This window comes from Perognathus longimembris, chromosome 21, assembly GCF_023159225.1.
Source record: "Perognathus longimembris pacificus isolate PPM17 chromosome 21, ASM2315922v1, whole genome shotgun sequence".
Lineage (NCBI taxonomy): Eukaryota > Metazoa > Chordata > Mammalia > Rodentia > Heteromyidae > Perognathus > Perognathus longimembris.
The window spans coordinates 10544798-10569571 of NC_063181.1; the positions used below are offsets into that span (position 1 = coordinate 10544798).

General features: G+C 44.4%; 1 protein-coding gene across 6 annotated transcripts in view; it reads right to left on the bottom strand.

Moving 5' to 3' along the window:
* The window catches only part of Sh2d4a (SH2 domain containing 4A), a 41898-nt gene that overhangs the window by 8856 nt on the left and 8268 nt on the right, over positions 1-24774 (bottom strand). For 5 of the 6 annotated variants that reach the window (XM_048330368.1, XM_048330367.1, XM_048330366.1 and 2 more), the window contains exons 3-6: positions 19141-19300; positions 17634-17805; positions 3478-3558; positions 97-208 (exon numbers count right to left, since the gene is read on the bottom strand). In XM_048330368.1, the coding sequence (XP_048186325.1) occupies positions 97-208; positions 3478-3558; positions 17634-17805; positions 19141-19300 (525 nt within the window). The remainder of the gene's footprint in view (positions 1-96; positions 209-3477; positions 3559-17633; positions 17806-19140; positions 19301-24774) is intronic. The other variant, XM_048330370.1, reaches the window with a different exon arrangement.

Sequence of the window (24774 nt, forward strand, 5' to 3'; positions counted from 1 at the left end):
CCTCTCTAGACACGCGCAAGTGCTTTCTAGATGGATTATCAGCTGAACTGAAAGCTGGCAGACCGGAAGGAGGGACCAATGCCTCTGGATACTCACAAGATGCCTGCCACTCAGAATCTTCTTTCCAGTTCTTATAAATCTGCTTGGTTTTCTCTTCCTCTACTTGCTTATTTTCTTCATCTGGTTTTTTCTTCAAAGGTTCTTTCTTCTGTGAGAGAGAGAGAGAGAGAGAGAGAGAGAGAGAGAGAGAGAGAGAGAGAAGCGCTGGTGATGGATTCGACAGTTTTCTGGAAGGACGAGGGTGTGAAACTAGCCTGACTTCTTTCGGTTGGTTTGGTTTTTGATGACTCTGTTCAGTGGGGCTTCCTTGTGCTGTTTTCATACATGTATCGTGTGAGTTGCTCTGGCCCACTAGAGGAGCCATACCTGAAGCCCACGGCTGCCCAGCTCTGGAACTCTAGGGCTGGTCCCTGAGCCTCTCCATAAGTAAAGTGTGGAGGGGTTAATGATGTTTTGTAGGGTTATGGCCGGAGTTACATTTCAAGGTGCTGAGCAGAGTGCATACATGCGTAAGGCCTCAGTAAACAGCTCTCTGACCCAGACTAGCACTTAGCCGCCCTAAATAGCCTTCCCGAAGTGAGCACACTGCTTCAAGCCAGTGTAAACACTACTTAACGGGGTGACAGAGTCCGCGGGGAAGCAGTGGTGGCTGTACAGGGCTGCAAACCAAGGTCTAAAACTATCACGCATGGACTTCAGTGGGTCACAAAGGAATGTTGTTGCTTAAGGGAAAAAAAATTTAAAAAAAAAAAGATTTACAACTTCCATTCAGCAGGGAAAATGCAAAACAATAGATGTGACTGCTCTTTTGAAAAGGGAATTGGGGCTGGGTGCTGTCTTGATTGTAATCCTAGCTACACAAGAGGCTGAGATCTGAGGATCATGGTTCGAAGCCAGCCTGGGCAGGGAAAACCACGAGACTCTTACCTCCCATGAACTTGCAAAAAGTCGGAAGTGGAGCTGTGGCTCAAGTGGTAGAGTACTAGCCTTGAACAAAAAGAGCTCAGGGACAGTGTTCAGGCCCTTAGTTCAAGCCTCAGGTCTAACACACACATAGATTTAGGTTCTTTTTTTAAAATTGTGGTTTAAAAATAAATGGAACATATTTACTATCTTCATCATTTTTAAGTACATTGCATTGAGTAGAATCAAGGGAACTCATTTTAAGCTAAAGAGAAAAACCAAATCACCTAGATGCAAAGAGTACTGTGTTTATGTGGACATGACCTTCTAAGAGTTCCTAAGCAAACTGAATGTACAACCTGGTGAACTAACACAAGCCTTGATAGCTAAGTAATAAACAGACTGAAAGACCAGCCCTATGTCCTTCTTTATTGCCACTGGCTTCCTTCCTTCCTTCCTTCCTTCCTTCCTTCCTTCCTTCCTTCCTTCCTTCCTTCCTTCCTTCCTTCCTTCCTTCTTTCCTTCCTTCCTCCCTCCCTTCCTCCCTCCCTCCCTCCCTCCCTCCTTCCTTCCTTCCTTCCTTCCTTCCTTCCTTCTGTCCTCTCTTTTTCTCTTTCCCTCTCTTTTCCTGAATGATTGAGACTTTGAGACTTCCTTGCTATGAAATTATTTTGCTACAAATGATTGTTGAATGAATACATGGATTATTCTATATTACTTAATATAATATGTTTTCAGCTGCACCTCCTAGTCCCTCAAGGCAGAGTAAGTCATGTAGGTTTAATGTCTTTTCTCTCAGTGAATGCAGATGGCATCCTCTGGCAAGAGATGGGATGGGAGTATATTTGGCAAAATAGACAAGACTTTTCAGTATAAGGTCACTGTGTTAGATGTCTGCTAGCCTAATGCTAATTCAGGTGGGATCCTTTGAGAGCTCAAAGGCAGAGCAGAGTGAAATGCAACTGACAAAGTCCTGGCTCAGAAATCTCTTCTTGGAAGGGTGGACTAGACAGTCCATCACTATAACAAAACTCTGAGATCCTCAACATCTAGATAAAGAAGGCTTGTTTTGACTCATAGCTGAAAACTTCCTTTAAGTCCTTCATTGCTCTTGTTTTAAAAGCAAGCATGTATACATCGTCCCTCAGTACCCAGAAGCCCCTGCCAATATGCTATAATTACATTATATAAAATAGAATAAGTCTTTCAATAGAACCGGAACCTGCTCTTACATACTTTAAATCATGTAATGCCTAATTCAATATCAATGCTATCTAAATAGCTATTGTACAATATCATTTAGAGAAAAATAACCAAAAAGGTGGTTCATGGCCAATATAGATACAATTCTCCTCCAAATATTTTCAACCAACGATTGGTTGGATCTGTAGATGTGAAAGGAGGGCATACCACATTACACCATCACTATACATATGTAAACTAGAATTCCAAAAATTCAGCATGTATGGTTTCTTGAAGTCTCAAAGTTGTGAGCTGTCCCAGCCCGTGGGTTTCTCCACAAAGGAGTGAGGGACTCCATCTTGCAGACCACATGAATCTCTGGGCAGCCTCCTCTGCCCTGCCTCAGGCCTGGGACCATGTTGGAGACATCTTTTTACAGGTTCAGTTCTTGCCCTGCTTTGTCAGACTTCTTTGTGTGGGTCATTCTTTCCTGATGCACTTTCTTTTTTTTTTTTTGGCCAGTCGTGGGCCTTGGACTCAGGGCCTGAGCACTGTCCCTGGCTTCTTCCCGCTCAAGGCTAGCACTCTGCCACCTGAGCCACAGCGCCCCTTTTGGCCGTTTTCCATATTATATGTGGTGCTGGGGAATCGAACCAAGAGCTTCATGTGTAGGAGGCAAGCACTCTTGCCACTAGGCCATATTCCCAGCCCTCCTGATGTACTTTCTAAATACCAGTCTTTGTCTCATTCATTTTGAGGAACGTACAATTTGACAGTCAGACCGTGAGTGCTATCATGATGGTTCTTAGCATGCTTCCTGCATACTGTAGAAGGCAGGCTAGGCCTGCGGGACCATGTCACATCTGGATGGGCAGGAGAGCAATGGCAGGCCTCTAGGAGTCTTGTCTCTTTGGGCATGGATGTCCTAAGAGGTAGCTTATCTCCAAGGGCCAGACTCACAGAAACCCACACGAGCAACATCAGAATTCACGATGGTTACCCAGGGTAGGGTGTCAAGGATTGCTCTTTGACATCCCTCTTTTCTCTGTGTGTGCCACCCCTCAGGATGTCGCCTGTGCCTAGGCTCTTCAGTGACAAGTCATCAGATGCGTCTTGGCAGCTGCTCTTTGCATGGCATCCAAGACATTGCCAACCCGAGATAAATGGGGCAAGATGAATAGCTGTGTTTGCAGCTTTCAAGACAGACTTCACATTCTGCTGCCTAATTTCAATTCTGCAAGAGACTAATTGACTAATTTGTGAAACATTAGTGGAACCAGCTATACATTCAGACCCCTGGGGACAACACGTGAAGTCTTTTTTTTTTTTTACCTGATGAAATCCATATGCCTTCCTACGATTGATAGAATCTGCCAACATTTGTTGAATATTTCTTGAAGAACTGGTGGGTGACTAAAAATTAAATGAAACACATTTTTTTAATAGCGCTTAGAGCTGGCATGCAGTTTCAGCAGCCAATCTGCCGATACTTCCTTGGCTTCCCTGTTCGCTAATACTGCCCAACCCCCACCGCCAAAGCTCCTCTCCCTGGGGCCAATCAAGGCTAGCAGCAGGTACGTGAATGACGCCTTTAGCTCCCTGATTCAGTAGGGTATAGGAATGAATTCCTGTGCAAAAGCCGGGAGCTGACTACTTGGGTGTCTTGTTTCTGTCTGGCCCTGGGAGCCTTATATGACTTTCAAACATTAATATTACTTCTTAATTTAAATTTTCTTCTGGAAAATCCTCTTCTTGACTCTTCTCTACAACATGTACTTTAGCTCAGACAACAGAAATGTCTCCGTCTCTAGCATGTACCTGCATAGGGTCTTGTTCCCTTCTAGGACTAGAGGGACATGCCTGCGAGAGCACTAGTTGGAGCTTGAATATCTGCCCACTTTCCCAAGCTGGGTACACACGTCCTCCCTCCCTGCCCCGGTCACCCAGTATTTGTTTCCACTGCTCCAGGTGGATTTCTCAGGAGGTAACTTATTTCAATGGAATGTAGGGGAGGTCTGGCACTCCTCTGGTACCATGCTCTCCTCTAGGCTACCTCCGCCCCTGCAAGCTAGAAAGGCTGCTTTAGTGGTGAATCCACTATGTGGCGCTGGATCCTCTTGAGCCAGGACATCCATCCTGGACTGTTATAAGAGAAAAATGAACTCCTACTGTACTTTAACTGTTACAATATAGTTTTTAAGACTTCAGTTGCCTTAGCTGACCAAACTGGCCACAGTAGCCTGGCGTGTTTCAAGCTTTCTGTCAAGAAGGTTTACCCATCATACAGGAGGGAGAGGAGGTTTAATGAACACTAATTCTACTAATGTTTACCAGCCACTGGTATGAGTGAGCTACTATGTTACTACTGTTTTTAACTTCACATATTGCCCCTGATGGATGGGGAATAGGATCCTCCATTTTCAGATGAGGAAACTGAGCCTCAAAGGAGCTATTGCTAGTTAATGTCATTGTTTATGCTTCCCCCCCGCCCCCACCAAGTTGACAATGCAGTGATAGGAAAATGAGAATCGGGTTAGATGACTTCTTAAGCTTATTACCCGGCTCAGTAATAGAGATCTGTTTCCCTGTCACTGCTTAACCACATTCTCTTTCATTGTATTTTCATTCTACTATGATTAAAGGACACTTAGCTGCGCTGTATCTAAAATGGAACAGTACATTCTTTCACTTGTGAACTGCTCTAGCAGGGTTTGTGCAAGTCTGTTTGGTCACGGGTCCAAGATGAAGCATATGTTGCTACAACCCCAGCATTTGGGAGGCTTGGACAGGAAGACGTTAAGTTGGAAAACAGCCTGGCTACTCAGTCATACCACACCTCAGGAAAAGAGTTCTTTCTTCATTGATCTAAGATCTACAAAGTGAGGCACTATTTTGCTTCAAAACAACAACAACAACAACAAAAAAAAAACCAAATCCCAGGATCAGTTTCTTGTATGTTGAAAACTGGGTGTCAGGTAACTACCATCCTCTGATAGCTCCTTAAGTGTCATAGCCAATGCTCCAGACATTCTAGCTATACTCTGGCAGTCAGAGGATCTGAGACTAGCTCTGTAGTTTGGATTTAGAATGTAGCCTAAAGGCCCAGGTACTCAAGGAATAGCCTTTTCAGTGGTGTTAAGTTTTAAAAGGCGAGGCCTAGCGGGGTTCTTTTGGTCATTGGGGTGAGCCCTCAAGACAGATCATAGGACAATGGCCCCTTCTTTGCCTCTTCAGTTTCCTGTCCAGGAGGTGGTTCTGTTCTACCATGCGCTCTTGCTGTGGTGAGAAGCCTCATCAGCCCCAAACAACCAGGTCAGCTGATCTTGGATCAACATCTCTAAAGCTATGAGTCAAAACAAGCCTTCTTTATCTAGATGTTGAGGATTTCAGAGTTTTGTTATAGTGATGGACTGTCTAGTCCACCCTTCTAAGAAGAGATTCCTGAGCCAGGACTTTGTCAGTTGCATTTCACTGTGCTCTGCCTTTGCGCTCTCAAAGGATCCCACTTCCTGAATTAGCATTAGGCTAGCAGACATCTAACACAGTGACCTTATACTGAAAAGTCTTGTCTATTTTGCCAAATATACCCTCATCCCATCTCTTGCTAGTGAATGCCATCTGCATGGAGAGAAAAAACACTAAACCTACATGACTTACTCTGCTTGGGGGTGGGGAGGACTATGAATCTCCAACACACACACACACACACACACACACACACACACTTTCTTACCACCTGCTCTATATGAATCATCTTAACTTTCTTCCTATTATCACTATATATACCTTGTCCTTACATGCACTGTGAGGATAGACAGGGCTTTAGCACTTACCAGATGTGATGAGGTATTAATATTCCCCAAACAACCCACAGCTAAGCCCAGTCAAGGTGTCAGACAGTGTGAATTGAAGCAAATGACTGCAGGGCGGGAGGCGACAGACTTCCTCTCTCTTTCACATTTTAGACTGTTTTCAGAAGCAAAGTTCACAAGTTGGTTCTTGAGTAGAAGTATTTTAGGATAAAATTGATTTGCTTAACAACCACCCCAGAGCTGAATACTTCTACCCAAATACTTTACTATGTTTAAGGCAGAGTGTAAATCCTACACTATTTACGCACCCGAAGATTTACATTTATGAACCCCCCCCACACACACAAAAATCTGCTTGTTAAGGTGAATCAAGATTTACCATTATCCCAAAATGTTGCAATAATATGAAGAATTTAAGACCTGTTTAATGTAGGTTCGTTTGAATTTACTTAGATAAGCTAAAGATCCAGGAACTTTATCAAATAGAATTGTCAGTCAATATATTTAAAATAATGTCATCCAAAAGCAGTTTCCATTATTAAAACAACATCCCCCCCCCAAAAAAAAACCCACCCAAAACAGCCAGCTGGGTGCCAGTGCCTCACTTCTGTAATCCTAGCTACTCAGGAGGCTGAAATCTGAGAATCACAGTTCAAAGCCAGCCTAGGTAGAAAAATCCATGAGACTCTTATCTCCAATAAACCACTTAGAAAAAGCCGGGGGTGGCACTGTGGCTCAAGTGGTAGTGCACTAGCCTTGAGCACAGAGAGGCTCAGGAACAGTGCCAGACTCTGAGATCAAGCCCCAGTACCAACAAAAAAACAACAACAAAAATGATCCCAGACTAATCTGCTCCAAAGTGATGGTGATGATGCTAGTCCCAGAAAGAGAGACAGAGAAATTTGCTGATGTAAGTATTCCCAGAGGAAGGATGGAGGGGCTTCCCGGAGAGGGTGCCGCGCCCTCTCTGTACGTGACAAATCTTCTCTTGAGTCATCACCACACAGAAGCAAGGGCGGAGGGCTGCCCTCTCTGGCGGGGCTCGATTGGCTTGAAAAGCACTTTTTTTTTTGGCCAGTCCTGGGCCTTGGACTCAGGGCCTGAGCACTGTCCCTGGCTTCTTCCCGCTCAAGGCTAGCACTCTGCCACTTGAGCCACAGCACCGCTTCTGGCCGTTTTCTGTATATGTGGTGCTGGGGAATCGAACCTAGGGCCTCGTGTATCCGAGGCAGGCACTCTTGCCACTAGGCTATATCCCCAGCCCCTGAGAAGCACTTTTTTTTTTTTTTTTTTTTTTTTTTTATTAATTGGACATAAATTTTTTTACAAGGTGTTGTGCAAAGAGGGTGCAGTTACATAGTAGGGCAGTGTGTACATTTCTTATGATATCTTACAACCTGTTTTTCTATCCCTTGTCTAGGTCAGGTTGACATATATGCAATATACAATGTATCAAGAACATATACAGTATTCACAGACTTGGTCTCTACTGTCTCTCCGTCTCCCTTTGTTAACAGTCATATATCAGGGAGATCATGCCCCTTTGTTTTCTGTGTTCTAGGCTTGTCTCACTCAACATTATTTGTTCGAGTTCCGACCATTTCCCTGCAAATAACAATATTTCACCATTCCTAATCGCTATGTAGTATTCCATTGTGTATAAGTACCATATTTTTTGGATCCATTCGTCTGTGGAGGGGCATCTGGGTTGTTTCCATATTTTAGCTATTGTGAATTGTGCCGCGATAAACATGGTAGTACAAATGCCTTTTTGATATCTTGGATTTTGCTGTTTAGGATAGATGCCTAGGAGTGGTATGGCTGGGTCATAGGGTAGGTCTATATTGAGCTTTTTGAGAAACCTCCATACTGTTCTCCAAAGTGGTTGTACTAATTTGCACTCCCACCAACAATGGAGAAGGGTTCCTCTTTCCCCACAGCCCCTCCAGCATTTGTTGTTTCCTGAGTTGAGAAGCACTTTTGAGACTACTGCGTCCTTTGACTGTCATATCAGTTGTCAGAGCAGGTATTACCCAGTGACTGGAGAGGTAGGCTTGCCTACTAGTTGGCGGGAGACTCCAGTCTTGGCTTGAGATCACTTCTTCCTGGGCGCTTCCCAGAGAGAACAAATGTCGGTTCTCAGCCATCATCTCCCACCTGCAACCTTGCACAAACTTCTGCAGCCACTGCAGATCTATGAAACCCACCAAACAGTGTTCCGAAGAGGGGGCCAAAGATGGGGAAGAAATATAATGGAGGTGGTGAACTTTCTGAAAGCACACTGTATGCATGTATGGAACTATCACCATGGAATTTGCCTGCAGTAGTTATGTATGCTAATTCAAAAGAAAAACAAGCTGTGGCACAGTTAAGGCAAAACACTGTCCTGAATCTTTTTGTGCAACCCATTCCTAATAAAGAGAGAAATCGAAAGCTAATATTAGGAGCTAGGGGGCCTCTTGGAGACAGCAAGTAAGAATGATGAGATCTGGGTGTGTATTCCACTGAGACCAGCCAAACAACAGTGTATTCACACACACACACACACACACACACACACACACTGCTCAGCACAGAGGTGTCACAACTCCTCTACAGAAGTGACTGGGTTAGGAATAGATGCCCTAGGCATGACCAACAGCCCATGGCTGCTCATGAATTTACCCCCCAGAGAGTGAGTGTCACAAAAGAAGGCCCATTCTGATGACATTCACTTTTTAAAACAGGTTTTATAAAAATGTTCATTAAGGCTTTTAATGCAATCTTCATTTTGCTCAAAAGGACAGTTATGCAAGCATACAAATACCAAAGTGCCTTTCATTTCAACTAAGCCGGCCAGTGGTTATCTCCAATAGACACAACATTATTAGCAGGAATTTTTGTGGGAAAGAAGAAAATCATGAGTTAATATGTAACTAAGAGTTTATAAAGAAAGTACCTTTCACTATATCTCTTAAACACATGATATTGCTTAATAGAATGATGATTAGAATAACTTTCACAAGAGCAAATAACACACCAGCCTAGCTCTCCACCATCTAGATACACTGCCTCCCAGCAGACAGAATAGGACTCTTGATTCTTAGGACTCACAACTAATAGGTGAATGAATGCACTCACAATGCAACTCACAAAACCTTTTTTCTTTTTGTCAGTTGCAGGGCTTGAACTCAGGACCTGGGAGCTGTCCCTGAGCTTTTTCACTCAAGACTAGTGCTCTATCACTTTGAGCCACAGGGCCACTTCTGGTTTTCTGGTGGCAAATTGGAGATAAGGTTTCACAGACTTTCCTGTTCTAGCTGGCTTTGATCTGCAATCCTCAGAACTCAGCCTCCTGAGCACGTAGGATTACAGGCACGAGCCACCAGTACCCAGCTTAAAGTGCTTTCTTAACCATTAAAAACGATATGTGATCTAGTTTTAGTATTGATCAAGAAAGATTCAAGTTCTCTGAAAACTAACGGTCTATATAACTCACTCATTTCATTACCCAGATAACTGAAATAATCAGAGCATCACCTTTCCAACCATTTTAGTTAAGAGGAAATTTCCCCCCAAATGACTAAAATGTTCAGGATTTAGCTTTTTCCTCTAAAACAAAAAAGTTACAGAGGATAATGAGGAGAGAGAGAGAGAGAGAGAGAGATGTTTCTATAACCAACGGGGCTAAGAAGATGAAAAACAGGACTATAAATTTTATTACTGAAAATATGGTCCATGGTTTTACTGAAACATGAATCAGGATGATGGAAGCCTAAGGAAATCTTTTCCCCTATTTTTCTAATGTTGTTCTCAGCAAAATCTATACCCAGAGACTACTGGATCCTCCAGCCTAACAGTCGGGCAGATTGTACCATGATGTGCAATTCAAAGGCACAGTGGTAAATAACATTTCATCTATGTAGCATCTGAGTTTATTCTGAACACTGGGGACATGGAGTTGTCGTGGGTGAACAATAGTTTGCATCTATTGCACTCGGTCCCTGGCAGCCCCGCATAAAGCAGTATGCAACCAGCAGACCGAGCAGAAAACAATGCACCGTGTGGAGAGGGGAATGGCTGCTACGGCAAAGGATTTCCGATATGAGAGCTTCGAAGGCCAGCCTTGCACTGTCATGCATGATGAGAAAGACAAGCACGAGAAGGAAAGGAATTGTTTTACACGAAGGATGAGAACAAGGGAGGTTTCAGTGGCTCACGCCTGTAATCCTAACTACTCAGAGGGCTGAGATCTGAGTTCAAAGCCAGATGGCAGAAGAAAAGTCTGTGAGATTTTGATCTCCAAGTGGTAGAGCACCAGCTTGAAGCAAAAAAAGCTATAGGAAAGTGCCCTGGCCTGGAGTTCAAGCCCTAGTACCAGTGCACACGCACACACACACACACACACACACACACACACACACCTCACAAATGGATTTTCTTGTGCTGTTTACAGCAAGGCTGCTTGTCAATTCACCCAACTCCTTTACGACCTGGAGAGTGTCCGCAACAGGAGCCGGGCAGCACCGCCGTGGATCCGCTAAGCCAGGCTCCAAACTGCTCTGTTACGGGATGCAGGATTCCCAGCCCTGCTCCTCGCCCAGCTTCAGGGCTCAGCCTGGCTTTACAACAGTCTCTTCCACCTGACAGGAGCCCAAGCTACACAAAACCCTGCTCTCTTCAGTTGCCAGAAGCAAAGTTGAGAGGCCCCAAACAATTCCACATCGTTGTTTCTGTCTGACGTGGACTGACAGGAGATACTCGCTTGCAGGTCAGTTCATTATAAAAGCAAACAATTACTCAGCTTGGGGAAACCAACGGTTTCTGCCTATACAGCTTTTGCTTTAGAAGGGAGGTGGGAAAGAAGAGAAAGAAAGCGGGTTTTTATTCCTTTATTTTTTTTCTATTTTTAGGGCTTTGCATTTGCTAGGTAGGAGCTTTACTGCATGAACCATGCCCCCAGGCCCCTTTTACTGCTTTGGTTATAAATTATTTGGTTATTTAGGAAGGGTATTCCATTATATCCCAAGGATGGGCTTGAGCTATCTATGACCTCCTCTTTGTAGCTGCTAAGATTATAGATAGGCACTACCATGCACATCCCACTTGTTGAGATGGACTTTTACTAACGATTGCCCCAAGCTGGCCTTGAACAACAATCCTCCATATATCAGCCCCTAATTAGCTAGGATTATGGTACCTGGCCTTTCATTGCACCTTAAAGTCATTGTACAGATAGCTCTCTAATTGCTATGTACTAATGAGAACGTATGGCTGTGGGTGAGAACAACACTTTAAGAACAAAACTGAAAACCGCCATGGTTTGCAGCATTCTGTTTACAATAAAAATATATATGTTTAAAGAAGAGTGTTTCATGATTATTAATTGTTACAGAGAAATGGCGGATTTTAAAAGCAAGCATCCGAGGCCAGGTGCAGTGGCTCATACCTGTAATCCCAGCTTTTGAGAGGCAAGATTAAGAGGTTTGCAATTTGAAGACTATCTAGACAAAAAGCTAGCAAAAACTCTATCTCAGCCAATAGACCAAGCATGATGGTGCTTAACTGTAAGCTGAGATACAGAGACAACCCAAGGTATGAGGACCATTGTCTGAAGACAAGCCAGTGCAAAACCTGGAAAATTTTTACAAGTATGAAAAAATTGGGAACCATGGTCCCAGGGGCCTAGCAAGTGGAAGGGCCTGAGTTCAAACCCTAGTGCCACTGAAAATAACTGTCAGTGATTTGAGGAAGTGGGGAATGTGTGTGTGTGTGTGTGTGTGTGTGTGTGTGTGTGTGTGCTGGGGTGGGACCAAAGATGGGTACAAGGAGACTCGCATTGCAGGCTTTTTAATCTGTTGCCTGCAAAGTAGAATTGATTGTAATGCTTTGCATGCCAGATGTTTGTGTTTGAACTTGTCTAATCTCTTGTTTAGCCGAGTGGCCAACTCTGAAGGCCAGTTCTGTAAAAAAACGAACCGAATAATCCTCTGGAGATAACATCTAAGAGTGAGCAGACGCTGATTTATTCAAGGTCGCCTTCAGGGGCAAGGACAGCCTGTCTCCTGAGCGATGAGTTCCCAGACTGCAAATCACCTAAACAGAGAAACGCAGGGGCTCAACCCTCAGTTAGCGGAGGCAGCCATCTTCCCAGCAGCGCTCAGTCCTGCTCCGTCCCCTCCACATCCTCTTTCCACCGAGGGCCTTTGGATGGAGGGCTGACCACACAGAGGGGCCCACGTAGAGGCAGGGGCCTCCCCTGCTGCTGCTCCTTTCCCCAGGGCAGAGGAGGCTGTTCACTCTGGAACTCACTGGCCATCTTCTTTGCAACCCTGTAATTCTCCATCTTGGCTTTGAACTCAAGGCCTTCTACTTGCTTAGGCTGGTGCTCTACTACTGAACCATGCCTCCAGACCTGTTTTTCTTTTTTCTTTTTTTTTTTTTTTGGCCAGTCCTGGGCCTTGGACTCCGGGCCTGAGCACTGTCCCTGGCTTCTTCCCGCTCAAGGCTAGCACTCTGCCACTTGAGCCACAGCGCCGCTTCTGGCTGTTTTCTGTATATGTGGTGCTGGGGAATCGAACCTAGGGCCTCGTGTATCCGAGGCAGGCACTCTTGCCACTAGGCTATATCCCCAGCCCGTCCAGACCTGTTTTTCAATGGCTGTTTTTAGGATAGGGTCCTGCTTCCCATCCAGGAATGCTTTAGATGTCCCATGGCTGCTGGGGTGACAGATGCGAGCCACTATGTCCGTCTTCTCTCTGTTTAGATGGAGTTTATATGAGGATGGAATTTGCGTGAGGATTTTTCTGCCAGGAAATTCGATCCTCCCAGTCTTGGCCTGCCATATAGCTCGCAGGGTTAGGCACACAGTACTCTATCCAGTTATGGACTGAGAAGGGGTCTCATAAATTCATAAACGTTGCTGCAAATACCAGTCTTGAATGATCCTCCTCCTTCCTCTACCTCCCAGGAGCTGGGATTACAGGCATGAGTCCCACACCCAGTCCCAAGCAGTAAGTTGGTGAGTTAGTAGAAAGAAGCCCCAGACAGGGTTGTCACTTGATGGAAAATTGTGTGCCTTTTTTCTTTATCACAGAAATAATGTCGAGCTACCCTTGAACTTGCACAGCCCATCTCTGCCTAGCTGCTGCTTTTATGTTATTGTGTAGACCGCATGGAAGAGCTTGTTCACTAAACAACTCTGCAGAAGCCCTACTTAATATCCAGCAGTGACAGGAGAAATACTGTTCTTCCATTCACGCTGCAGGAATGCTGGTTTCAGGTGTGAATGTTTATAACAAACTCAGCCAAAAAGTGCTGGATGAATGTCAGCATGCTAGCCTTGATTTCCCAGCAGAGTTTTCTGAAGAAGGCCTGGGGAGGGTGAGAAATTCTGTTCTAAACATTTCATCTTGCGATGGAGAATTTAGACCAAAATACATAAGCAAAACAAGGACTTTACAGTCGGTAACTTGACGGCAGATCTTCCAATGTCTTTGAACATGGGTCTCTTTACTGGCTTTGTCTGCTTCATTTTTTAACAGTATGAGAAAGGAAATAACTTCATGAAGAAAAATTCTGTGAACTCTAAGTCAGGGTGTATGTTCTCACGCGGATAAGATCAGCTTCTGTCCACAACCACTTGAGGAGAATGGGAAACGCTTGCTGTAACCCTAGGAGATTCATCTTCGCAAATAGCAAGTCCTCTAGGGGCTCCTGTTTAGGCTGGTGGCCCCCAATCCCACCTTAGACACCCAACCTTAAGAATATGGGCTAAGCTACCTGGTTCCCACACCCACTGTGATGCGTGGAGAACCAATTCCTTTCAAAATATAAAGCTGATCGATCAGGTCAACCCCTTGCTCACAACTCATTGCCAATGCCCAAGTATTACTGGAGAAAACAGAGCTTTTGCCCACACTGCCCTTGCTGTGAAGTACAACTCCATTGCTCCTTCAGGGTCATCTCAAACCCAACCTCTGGACTCCCTGGCTCCACCTACATTCAAATGTAATGGGAATGAGGGTGGAGAAACTCATTCCTCTCCTCCCATCACTTGTTATCCTGAGATTATATGTGAGGGAAAGCCTCTGCCTGCTTCCCCAACCACAAAGCTCACACCAGCAGGGGTTCTGCTTCCATATCACCATTTTCTTCTCCATGCCTAGTGCATAATGGGAAATCAAGTCCCAAGGGAAAGGACTAAGGGCACCAATCAGCCTGGCTTCTCCTGGTTTGTCTAAATTAATAAGTTAAAATTCCTGTAGGGGAATAGGAAATGAGCTAACCAAGTATCTGACATGAATTATACACTTGAGAAAGAGCTTTTACATTCATACCAGGTTTACTCATTTGTACCTCATTGACTTGTCAAAAAATCTACGACATTGTCTATTGATGTTGTCATAAACCACAATGAATTCAGTGGTTTTAAGCAATACAAATTGCTTACCTTCTATTTCTATAGGTCAGAGACCAATGCTGAGCTAAACTCAAGGTGTTGGCAGAGCTGTGTTCCTTCTAGAGACTCTTGGCGGGAAGAATCTAGTCCCTGGCCTTTTCACCTTCTATAACCTGCCCGTGTTCCTTGGTTCATACATGGTCCCTTCCTCCATGATCACAATCAACAGTGTCACATCTGTCTGACCATTATTCTACAGCCAGATCTCTTGGATTCTACCAGAGGAGATTTTCAGTTTTAAAGAACTCATTTAGTTCAACTAGGACAACCAGATACTTCCAGGTAATTGCCCATCTGAAGTGTTTGTCCCACAGGCAAAGTCCCTTTTCTAATGGGAAGTGATGTATTCCTGGGGTGTAGAGATCGAGATGTGGCATCTTTGCCATCATTCTGTCTCACAGGCAACTTATATATTCCCTTTTTATAAGTGGGACACTCAAGGGCTAAAATACTGGTAGATGAAGAACTCTGGGTTCAAGTTATTTTCTGGTATTCCAGAAAATGTACAAGTCTCTCCAAAACAGTTTCTGCTCAGTTTAAATAACTACTTGTAATTGAGACAAGATGCAACATTTCTGAAAAACTATACCTAGAAGTAACTTTTCATTTCCTAGAATTTCTGAAACACATAACCATAAGCTTAATGGCTGAACACATCAGATATTTACTCTGTCATATTTTCAAATGCTGGATGTCTAGATTCAAGGAGTTGGCCACCCTGGACATCTTCTAAGTGCCCTGAGGAGAGTCCTTCTTGCCCCTTCTATTATCTGGTGACTTTTGGCTGTCAACCTACCTTAACCCCATCTCTATCTTCATTTGCTTTCTTTTCTGTGTTTTTTGGCACTCAAATCACCCTGGCTTTCTCTCACAAAGGAGCCTGTCATTCCACTTAAAGGCTACCCTCAATCCACAATGATCTTACCTGGGGATCTTTAACTTAATTACATATGCAAACATCTATTTCCAGATAATTTCCCACTGTGAGCAAACATGAAGGGGGCGGGGAGTGGATGCTAATCAACTTACTGTAGTGACACAGATAGGGTTGACAATAAGAATATCCATGGGAAGAACCTGGCACTGGTGGCTCATGCCTGTAATCCTAGAAACTCAGGAGGCTGAGATCTAAGCATCATGGTTCAAAGCTAGTCTGGCAAAAAAGTCTGTAAGACTCTTATCTCCAACTAGCCAGCAAAATGCTAGAAGTTGGTCAAGTGGTAGAGGATTTGAGCATTAGATTTAAGCGAAAAAGCCAAGTGAGAGCGTGAGGCTGAGTTCAACCCCCTGTAAAAGAAAAGAATAGAAAAGAAAACCAATCTGCCATGAAGTGAGCTTCACACATGGTAGAAGAGGACCTGTCATTTAAACACCAGCACTAGCTGTGAAGATGAACTTCTTTCCTGAGTATTCCTGTGGTCACAGTGAACTTTAGAGTTGCCACAGGAGGCCCTGACAGGTCCCTGACACCTGACCCAGGGGAAAGATGAAAAGCAAAACATTAAAACCAGTCTCCTTGCTATTTGCATACTCCTCATATCTAAATGCTTCCTTCCCCTCCCTTTCTCTTTCCATTGGAACCCTTTAGCAGACATCTAGGGAATGGAACAGGGCCACTATCCCTATAATACCTTTTATGTGCTTAGAGACTAACCACCATGGTATTTATTTAGTTTCCATTGTATTCATTTGTCCTACTTTTGAAAAGTATTTACTAGGAAGAGACTATCACTCAAGCACAAAATAAAGCCTAGGAAAAATGGTATTGCTCTTCTTCATTTGAGATCTGTGGATGATTGGAATCTCTCTAGGAGATGTGGGGAAAGCCCCCAGGGTAACCTCAGCATATAGAACACATTTTATCATTTCTTTTGTGCTAGTTATTTTAAGCCTATTATTTTTGCCAGTATCAGGATTTGAACTCAGAGCCTCAGCTTTCTTCAGCTAACTTGCTCGATTTCTCTACCATGTGACCCATACATGCCTCCAGTCAGTGATTTTACTGGGTAATTTGGAGATGGAATCTTGCAGACTTTTCTGCCTAAGCTGGCTTTGAGCTGTCTTCTTCAATATTTCAGCCTCCTGAGTAGGTAGGATTATAGGTGTGAGCCATCAGTGCCTAGCAATTTGGGTGGATCTATATACAACTTCTTCTCCACACCCCCACACATACATAGACATAGGCACCACGCCCAAGGGCTAATAGTTAAAGGGTGATCTCAGAATCCTGCAGACCTGAGTTTAAAGAACACCAAGGGCAGGTTGTTTGATCATACCTAGCCTTGGTTTCCTTACCTGTAAAATAGACAAGCAATGGTTAGTTCGTAAATTAGTAAGCATCAAATGAGACACCCAGCAACCTGTGCTTGCTTTGCCACGTTGTAGGCCTTGGTCTATGTTAATTACTGGAGTGCTAAGACACTCAGGACGCAGGCAGAACCAAGATTACTGTGTCCCTATTGGACAACCTCCAAGACGTGGCGAGTACACGCACAACCTTCAGGCTGAGCTGAGGACTTGAGTGGAAATCAAACAGCCACAAATCCTCTGTTAATTCACAGTGTAATTAAATTCCTGGCAGAATACAGTACTTTATAATACAGTTTTCTCCTGTTCTTCCTAACCATAATCTACACAGCAAATGATGCTTGAGCTTTTCTAAGCCAGATGTACCCTAAGGGAAGTCATACCAGCTCTGAGTCTAAAATTTGATCATGTTGAAGAAATAATTACCCTCACAATCACAAGTAGAATCTGTAAAGTAAAAAAGACACCAATGTTTGGAGTCCACAAAAGTAAAAATTTAAAAAATGTTCCAAGTCACACCTGCCCATCTTGTGCCTGTCTCAGTATGCAGTTTTCCCAGAGCACAGCTGTACTTCCTTTATGTATACTTGGGACTTTCACTATGTGGCCACTGACAACAGAAATCGCCAACCCCTGCTACGGAAGACACATAATGAGGGGGGAAATCCTGAAATGTCTTTCAAATGCCAAATCTAATTCCTAGAGCTCTTTCTTAGTACCTTAAATCCCAAAGAGAGGGACGTCTTCTGGGTCATGAAGGAGATGAGTTAGTTCTCCCAAAATGACCTAAAGGCAGGGGGCACTTTTCCCAGAGCTGCTGTTTTGATCGCCTGGCACATGGGCGTGTTTGCCTCAGTGGCCCTGCCATCTTCGCCCCCCAGCCCCCTGACATGTGGAATTGTGCACACGTGCAGATCTGGAACACTCACTTGAGTTTTTTCTTCTTCTCCAAGCGTTGGTCCTGGTCTAAATCCCTGTCTGGATTCCCCTCCTCCTATCTTCTTAGAGATGCTCTGAGTCTCTGATTTATCTGGTGCTTGCAGATCATAATACTGTGATTTCGTTTTCATGCTATTGCTGACTTCTTCGATTTGAGCTTTTCTGAAAAAAAAAAGTACCATTATTAAAAAAAACAACACACACACACACACCAAATTTTTTCAACATAGCTTTTCCAAAGCAGACAGCTACACCCAGAAATGAATCCATTGCTTACTTCAGTGCTTTATGAGTGCCAAGTCCTCTGCAAGAGACTGCAAAAACAGGAATGAAATCTTCCCACAGCAATGTGAGGAAAGCATTGTTCTTGGCTTCAACAGATGAGGCCCTAAGAAATCTTAAAATCTGTTGAGGACCCCCTTCCCCACTCCCCCCCAGAAGGCCATAGCCAAGATTTAGACCTAGGTCTGCTCCACTTCTAGTTGGAGCTGGGTTGCTAGAACACACAGCTCTCTGATGGTAAATACTTGTGATCCCAGGAGTTAGCAGACGTCAGCACCAGCCCTTGGGGGCGGCAAGACTTAAGAGAGGTCGAGCCTGTTCCAGCTTCCATTCGCTAGCTCAGTGGAGGACACCCATTACGGGAGGTGGCTTCACAGGAGTCACTGAGACCACCCAGCAAAGGGGATCATTGTCTCTGCCTTGATGTTCCTATGAGTCACCTTCTTATATGTCAGACTGATTCTATCCCTTCCCTATTCCCATCTCTGGAATCCTACACATCAGGCTTTCAAGGCATCTTTGATGCATCCTTCACCCAAGTCTACCCCAAATCCTCAGAGAAAGTCAGTAGGCTCCAAAGAGCCACTCAAAATCAAGGGAAGGAGGGTCTTCATTATGCTGTCCATCTGCACTTTCCTTCCTGAACTTCTGGGGCTAGAAATTTGGCTTCTCTTTCAAGGCTCCGCTCAGATTTCACCTGTCTATGCATCAGGATGACAGGTTCCTCCCTGGGCTCAGTGAATTCTTTCTAACTCCACCACAGCTTTTGGTCTGCATTGTGGATCTACCTGCCTATCTCCCTCCTAGAGGAAACTCCCTAAACTCTTTGAACTGTCAGCCTCCGGAACAACAGAAGCACCAGAGGCCCTGCCTGTTCCTGTGTTCATGTCCGAGCCATCTTCTTGGAAGGCCTGAACTTCTCCCAGACCTTCCTGATGCCTGGCTGGTAGGGCTGCATCCAGAAGTCAGTGAGGAGAGACTGAAAGGCATGCCTGGCACCCTCACGCAGACCTGCACTGGGATGGGAAGCCAGGAAGCATTGTGGGAATGAGAGGACACTCTGAAACTCTTCAGCCACTTTGCAAAGGGATCGACAAGGACGTTTGCAAACCTCATATCCTACTCCACTCTCCCTCCCGAGCCGAGAGGGAGAGGCATCTTCCTAAGGAGTCTTTTAACAGGAGGCCAGTCCCTCATTGGTGTGCAGATTCTTACCTCTGGCCTTCTGCATCCTGCTGGGCTTTCAGCCTTGCCCTCTCTGAGGTAATCTCACTGCAGAGCAAGTCATAGGGTTTATCCAGATGGTGTTCGCCCATCACCCACACCCATACTTCTTTATCAGCGCCCAGTCTCCAGTGCACAGACTTGCCATTCTCTGTAAGCAAAGCAAAACATTGGAGGTGAATACATATCTTGACTTATGGAGTACCATCTTTCCCAGCACTAAGTCATTTAATGCCTTTGGGGGAGGGGGGTGTGAAGCAGAACTCTCCATCCTGCTCAGTATTGATAAGCAGCATTCAAAGGCAGCAAGGGCAGCAAGGGACGGCGACAGTAGTCACGTTTGTTTTAAAATACTAGGCGATTTGGTGTGTGTGTGTGTGTGTGTGTGTGTGTGTGTGTGTGTGTGTGTGTGTGTTGGTACAATGGCTTGAATTCAGAGCCCGGGCATTTTTCCTTATTTTTTTCACTCAAGGCTGGTACTCTACCACTGGAGCCAAGGGGTTTTTCGTGATTAATTGGAGCTCAAGAATCTCATAGACTTTTCTGCCTGGATTGGCTTTGAGCCATGATTCTCAGATCTCAAATTCCTGAGTAGCTAGAATTCCAGGCATGAGCTTCTGGTGCCTGGCTGTGCTTGCTCATCTTATCACTGAAGATGGCGAGACAGGAAGAAAGCCTTCCACGATTTGCACTATCCTTTAGGGTTTGGAAGCTAGCATCTGACAGCAGAACCACATCAGTCTAAGAATCCTGATTCACACAGCTGTGTAATAAAGTACCTGATGTTGCCCTTAGTATAAGTGCCATGGGTGGCTGAAAAACAGACGTTCAGAGTCAGATGGACCACATTCAAATCCTAGCCCTTATGTCTACCAGCTTTGTGGCTGTATAAATTACTCTATCTCTTTAAGACTCCATTTGCCCATCTGTGAGATGGGAATATGAGTATCTACTACCAGGAGAAGGCAAGTTGGGATGTCGGGCCTTTTCCCGGCTGCCTGCCTTGCAGGAGGAGTTCAACAGAGGTGAGCTGCTATCATCAGCCTGCCTATCATTTACTTCTATGGCTGCCTAGAGATTCACACTAGCTTGTGAGAAGATAATGCTACCAGGTAGAGTGACACTTGGAGGAGCTACTTAAATAACCCTTGTTTACAATTGGTCTGAGACCAGGGTTGTATTACATTCTCATTCCTGCTTTCCTGAAATGCCCCACCTAGGGCCTGGTCCCTGATACCACCGAGGGTACAGTGTGCCTTGGGCAGGCCAAGAGGCACAGTCCCTAAATCTAAATGTCCTAGGGCATCCGGAACAGATATACTCATGCCACTGTGGTCCCAAGATGGTTCTAGGCAAGACCCTGACCCAGACAGTGGATGCCGAGTGTGAAACAGGGTAACCAAGTGCAACACACACTCATCCAAGCCGGTGAGAAACCCATGCTACATGGCCTCTTGTGTCCTCACTAGATCTACTCAGAGAAAGGTTCCCAGTGAAAGAGTTCCCATGCTGGGGACCCACTTCGTAGATCTGTCTAAGGATGCCCTCCAGGAACGGGCTGCTCAGAAGCAGGCTTTATATTTGTTTTGTGGTCTACGAAAATCTAAACAGATCCACTGAGGAGGGTGGTATTTATTCATATAGTCTTCATTATAAAAGAATGCAAACATAGGGCGCCAGTGGCTCACACCTGTAATCCTAGCTACTCAGGAAGCTGAGAACTGAACATCACGGTTCAAAGCCAGCCCTGGCAGGAAAGTCTGTGAGACTCTTCTCTCCAAGAAAACCTACTAAGCCAGAAGTGACACTGTGGCTTTTCTTGAGAAAAAGAAGTTCAGGGACAGCACCCAGGCCTGGAGTTCAAGCCCCAGGGCCAGCAAAATAAATAAACACATACATGCATAAATAAATATGTAAGTGGGTTAAGAAGTATCAGTAAAAGGAAACCCCCCCATAACATGGTTTTCAGAATGGAGAAACAGAGGAAGTGGTACCCAGGTAAGGAAGGAAGACAGATAGATCCCCCTGGGTCTTAGTGCAAGCCTTTCATGGCTCTGGCTGTTTCAAGACGTGCTCAATGGGTCATTAAGCTTAGAAGCTGTCATAGCTCATAAAACTCCCTTCATTACACTCTCTCTCGGGGCAACTAATAATATTTTTATTATGTCTGTCTTCTCAACCTTCATCTAAGTAGTTCCCTATGAACATTGCTCTGACTGCAGGAGAAGGACATCGAGCGAGGCCAGGGGCCAGAGTCCCAGGGACGACAAAGCGAAAGAGCCCAGAAATTTGGCAGTTCAGTGATGATACTGTACAAATGTCCCTCTAAACACCATGTCCAAACACCATAGCAGGGACAGGTATCAGGGGAAAAGGGCCTCACTCTAGGGTGGGAGAGAAAAACCTGAGGATTGATGGCAACAAGGGAAGGAACGTAAGAACTAGAAGTAGAAAGGAGAGACGGAGGGGTCCGGAGTTCACACTGAGAGAGTAAGTAGGGTGAGGATAATAAAGAAATCGTAGGAGAGATGCTCAGAATGGGCAGCTCTGGCACCTGGTGTCTGCCTCCTGGCCTTCGGGAGGCCTTTAACAGGCTCTGAAAGCAAAGGGATTGGAGGCGTTCTTTAAGGGACCCCGTGAGACTGCCAAAGGCTGCAGGTGGGGGAAGAAGGCATGCGAACCCAATGGAGTCTCCAGGCTAAGGAACCCTTAGCCTCCTACTGAGATGATAAATAAACCTGAACACTGCTCACTCCAGGGGCAGAGCTTGATGCTCAGGCCATACAGGGGTGAGAGAGACAAGGCGGTTCCTCTGAGGGAGACAGCCAGACACTAGGTCCTTTATATAATATATATGTTCTATATATATATACAATATATATTCCATGTCTACTGTATGCTGCACACTGAGTTAGATGTGCTTAGCAAATGCATATTCGAGTGGACAATTCTAAAAAGACAATAAAGCTGGATCCAAAGAAAGACTCAAAAGATGAGGCCAGTACTTTACAGTACTGGTCATTAAATTCAGGGCCTTGTGCCAGCTAGGTAAGTGCTCTGCCCCTTGGTCCATGCCCCAAGCCCTTTCATCATCGTCATCATCATCATCATCAGTCTGTCCTCAAACTCACAGTGCTCCTGCCTCTGCCTCCTGAGTAGCTGGGATTATAGGTATGTGCCACCATACCCAGGCAAGGCCAACACTTAGAAATCACCAGCTAAAAAGGACAATAGGGTAATGGGCAGAAATAGTGACGTTCGGAAAATAAATTTGGGGAGTAATAATGAGCTTTCGTGGAAATTCAGAAAAATGTTTTTATTTTTATTTTTTAGAAATCCATGTGGAGATATCCAGTAGGTATCTGGAATAGAGTCCTGGAGGTCAGAAATGTCTAGATTGCTTATGGTATCAATGCAGCATAAATATTGTGTAAATAATTCTTAGAGTGCGTTGTTTGGGGAAGGTGAGGAAAAAATGAGTATACATGTTCCTCACAGATATGACTTTAATATTTTCCACTCTAATTGGTTGAAGCCCTGAAGATACAATCTGTAGATATAGAGGGCTGAGTATAAATACAATAGAAACTAATGTATGTGTAGTAGTTCAAATACTGCTATACCGCTGCAACCTATGGCCTTGGGTTCTCAGGTAATATCTTCTATCACTCTGCCTGCCATTTAGAAACTCTTCTCTCTGACTCAGAAACCAAAAGAGGAATTTTGGTTGGCAAGATCTTCTGGGTCTCCCAGAGCTGTGGCCACATCCCTTCTGAATGGTGTATGCCCACATCCTACTTCTCATTAAATACCACCTTCTTCCATTATGACATATATTACACTATAGTACCTATAGTGGAGCCACTGAAGCTTAGAGGATGAAGTAACTAAGATCCTACAGCTACTGCATATTGAGCTCGGGATTCAGAATCGACCTTCACAACTGGAAAGCCTGCATTTGGGGCAGCTAGTAATGTGTGGGCCAAGCAGAAGCACTGAGAATGAAAAGCCATCAGCCTAAACAGATGCTGAGATCACAAATGTCAATAGGATTCCAGGCAAGCTGAATTCGCCTACTTTCAGCAGCCTGGGAGAGGCTCCCAGCACAGGTTAGAAGGAAGCAGAGGTGTGGAAAAGCCACAATACCTAAGGGCCACAGGCACCGTAATTCTGCAGCTCAGACGGCACGTCGGGGCAGCTTCAGATATCACAATTCTGTCTTGGATTGTCAGAGCAGGATGAAGAACAGAGACACACTTTGCTTTTAGGGTAAGTGGGAGAAACCTCAGAAGAGGAACCAGTTTAATGCAAACCACATCTTTCCATGTGTTAAAGTATTTCACGAGGCAATATACTTTGGCTATGAAATATGGATGGAACCCCATGTGTGTATCAACATATTACTTTTTCATGGTCATTTAATAAAGTAATATAGGTATGCTGAGAGCTAGATCCAAAAACTCAGCAGGGGAAAACTGAAGCAGAGAAGCTCCAGCATGTTATCATGAGGAGAGAGACTCCACAAACATGAGAAGCCCAATGTCTAATGAAGGATGGGGCTGCTGACTCAAGAGCCAAGAAACCCTTTGGCTCTTGGTATTCTTCAAGGTCACCTCCCACATCAACAAACTCATGGCCACGTAGAGGCCCAGCTATACCCGATAACCTCTGACTAAGGAAGCTGCTCAGAAACATATGCTGCAGTTTGGATATTTTATTTTTCAAAGGAACGTATATCAATTTTGGCCAGTACAACATGAAATCCAAAAGACCTTGGTTTCAGTTAGGAGTGTGAAGCCAGGGTGGGTGGCTCACACCTGTAATCCTAGCTACTCAAGAGGCTGAGACCTGAGAATCATGGTTTGAAACCAGCCCAGGCAGACAAACCAATGCTCTTCTCTCCTATTAACCACCACTAAGCTAGAAATTGAGTTCGAGTGGTAGATTATCAGCCTTGAGTAAAAAGAACAAAGGAACAAAAATATTTTTAATTAAAAATAAATATTACAAGTATAACCTTGTGTGCTGCTTTTCTTTGCCAATTAAACTGGAAAGTTGAGAACATCATTAAATATAAATGTATGTAAGAATGTTTTGCATTGTATCTAAAACACCAGCATAGGCAGTTGTATTGTTTACTTTATATTGCATATGTTATATAACATAACACTAAGTGAAATAGTTGTATTTGTTTCCTTATTATCACAAGGCAAAAGTTTGAGCAAAAGGCAGTACAAGGTGAAAGTCACTAAGTTGATGTTGAATGTGAGTGTCTATACCACACATGCAAATGAGATTCAATTGTTCAACCCTCAAAATGCAGGGTGATTTTATAAAATTTTCCACTGGCTTAAAAAGAAGAAGAAAAAAGGGAGAGTAAATTAGTAGTGAATGCCTCTCTAAGTGACCTTGAAAATTGTGTTGCTTATTGTCAACTCAGGTAGTCACCCTAAGAGTCTGGGTGTGATGTCGGGGAGATGAAGAAATGTTAATGTGTGTGTTTTCTGTTTGTATATGTATGTGTTTTGAGTCTGTGTGTGTGTGTGTTTATTGTGTGTGCATGAATGTGTTCTAGTCCTGGGTCTTGAACTCAGGGCCTAAGCACTGTCCCTCTGAGATTATTTT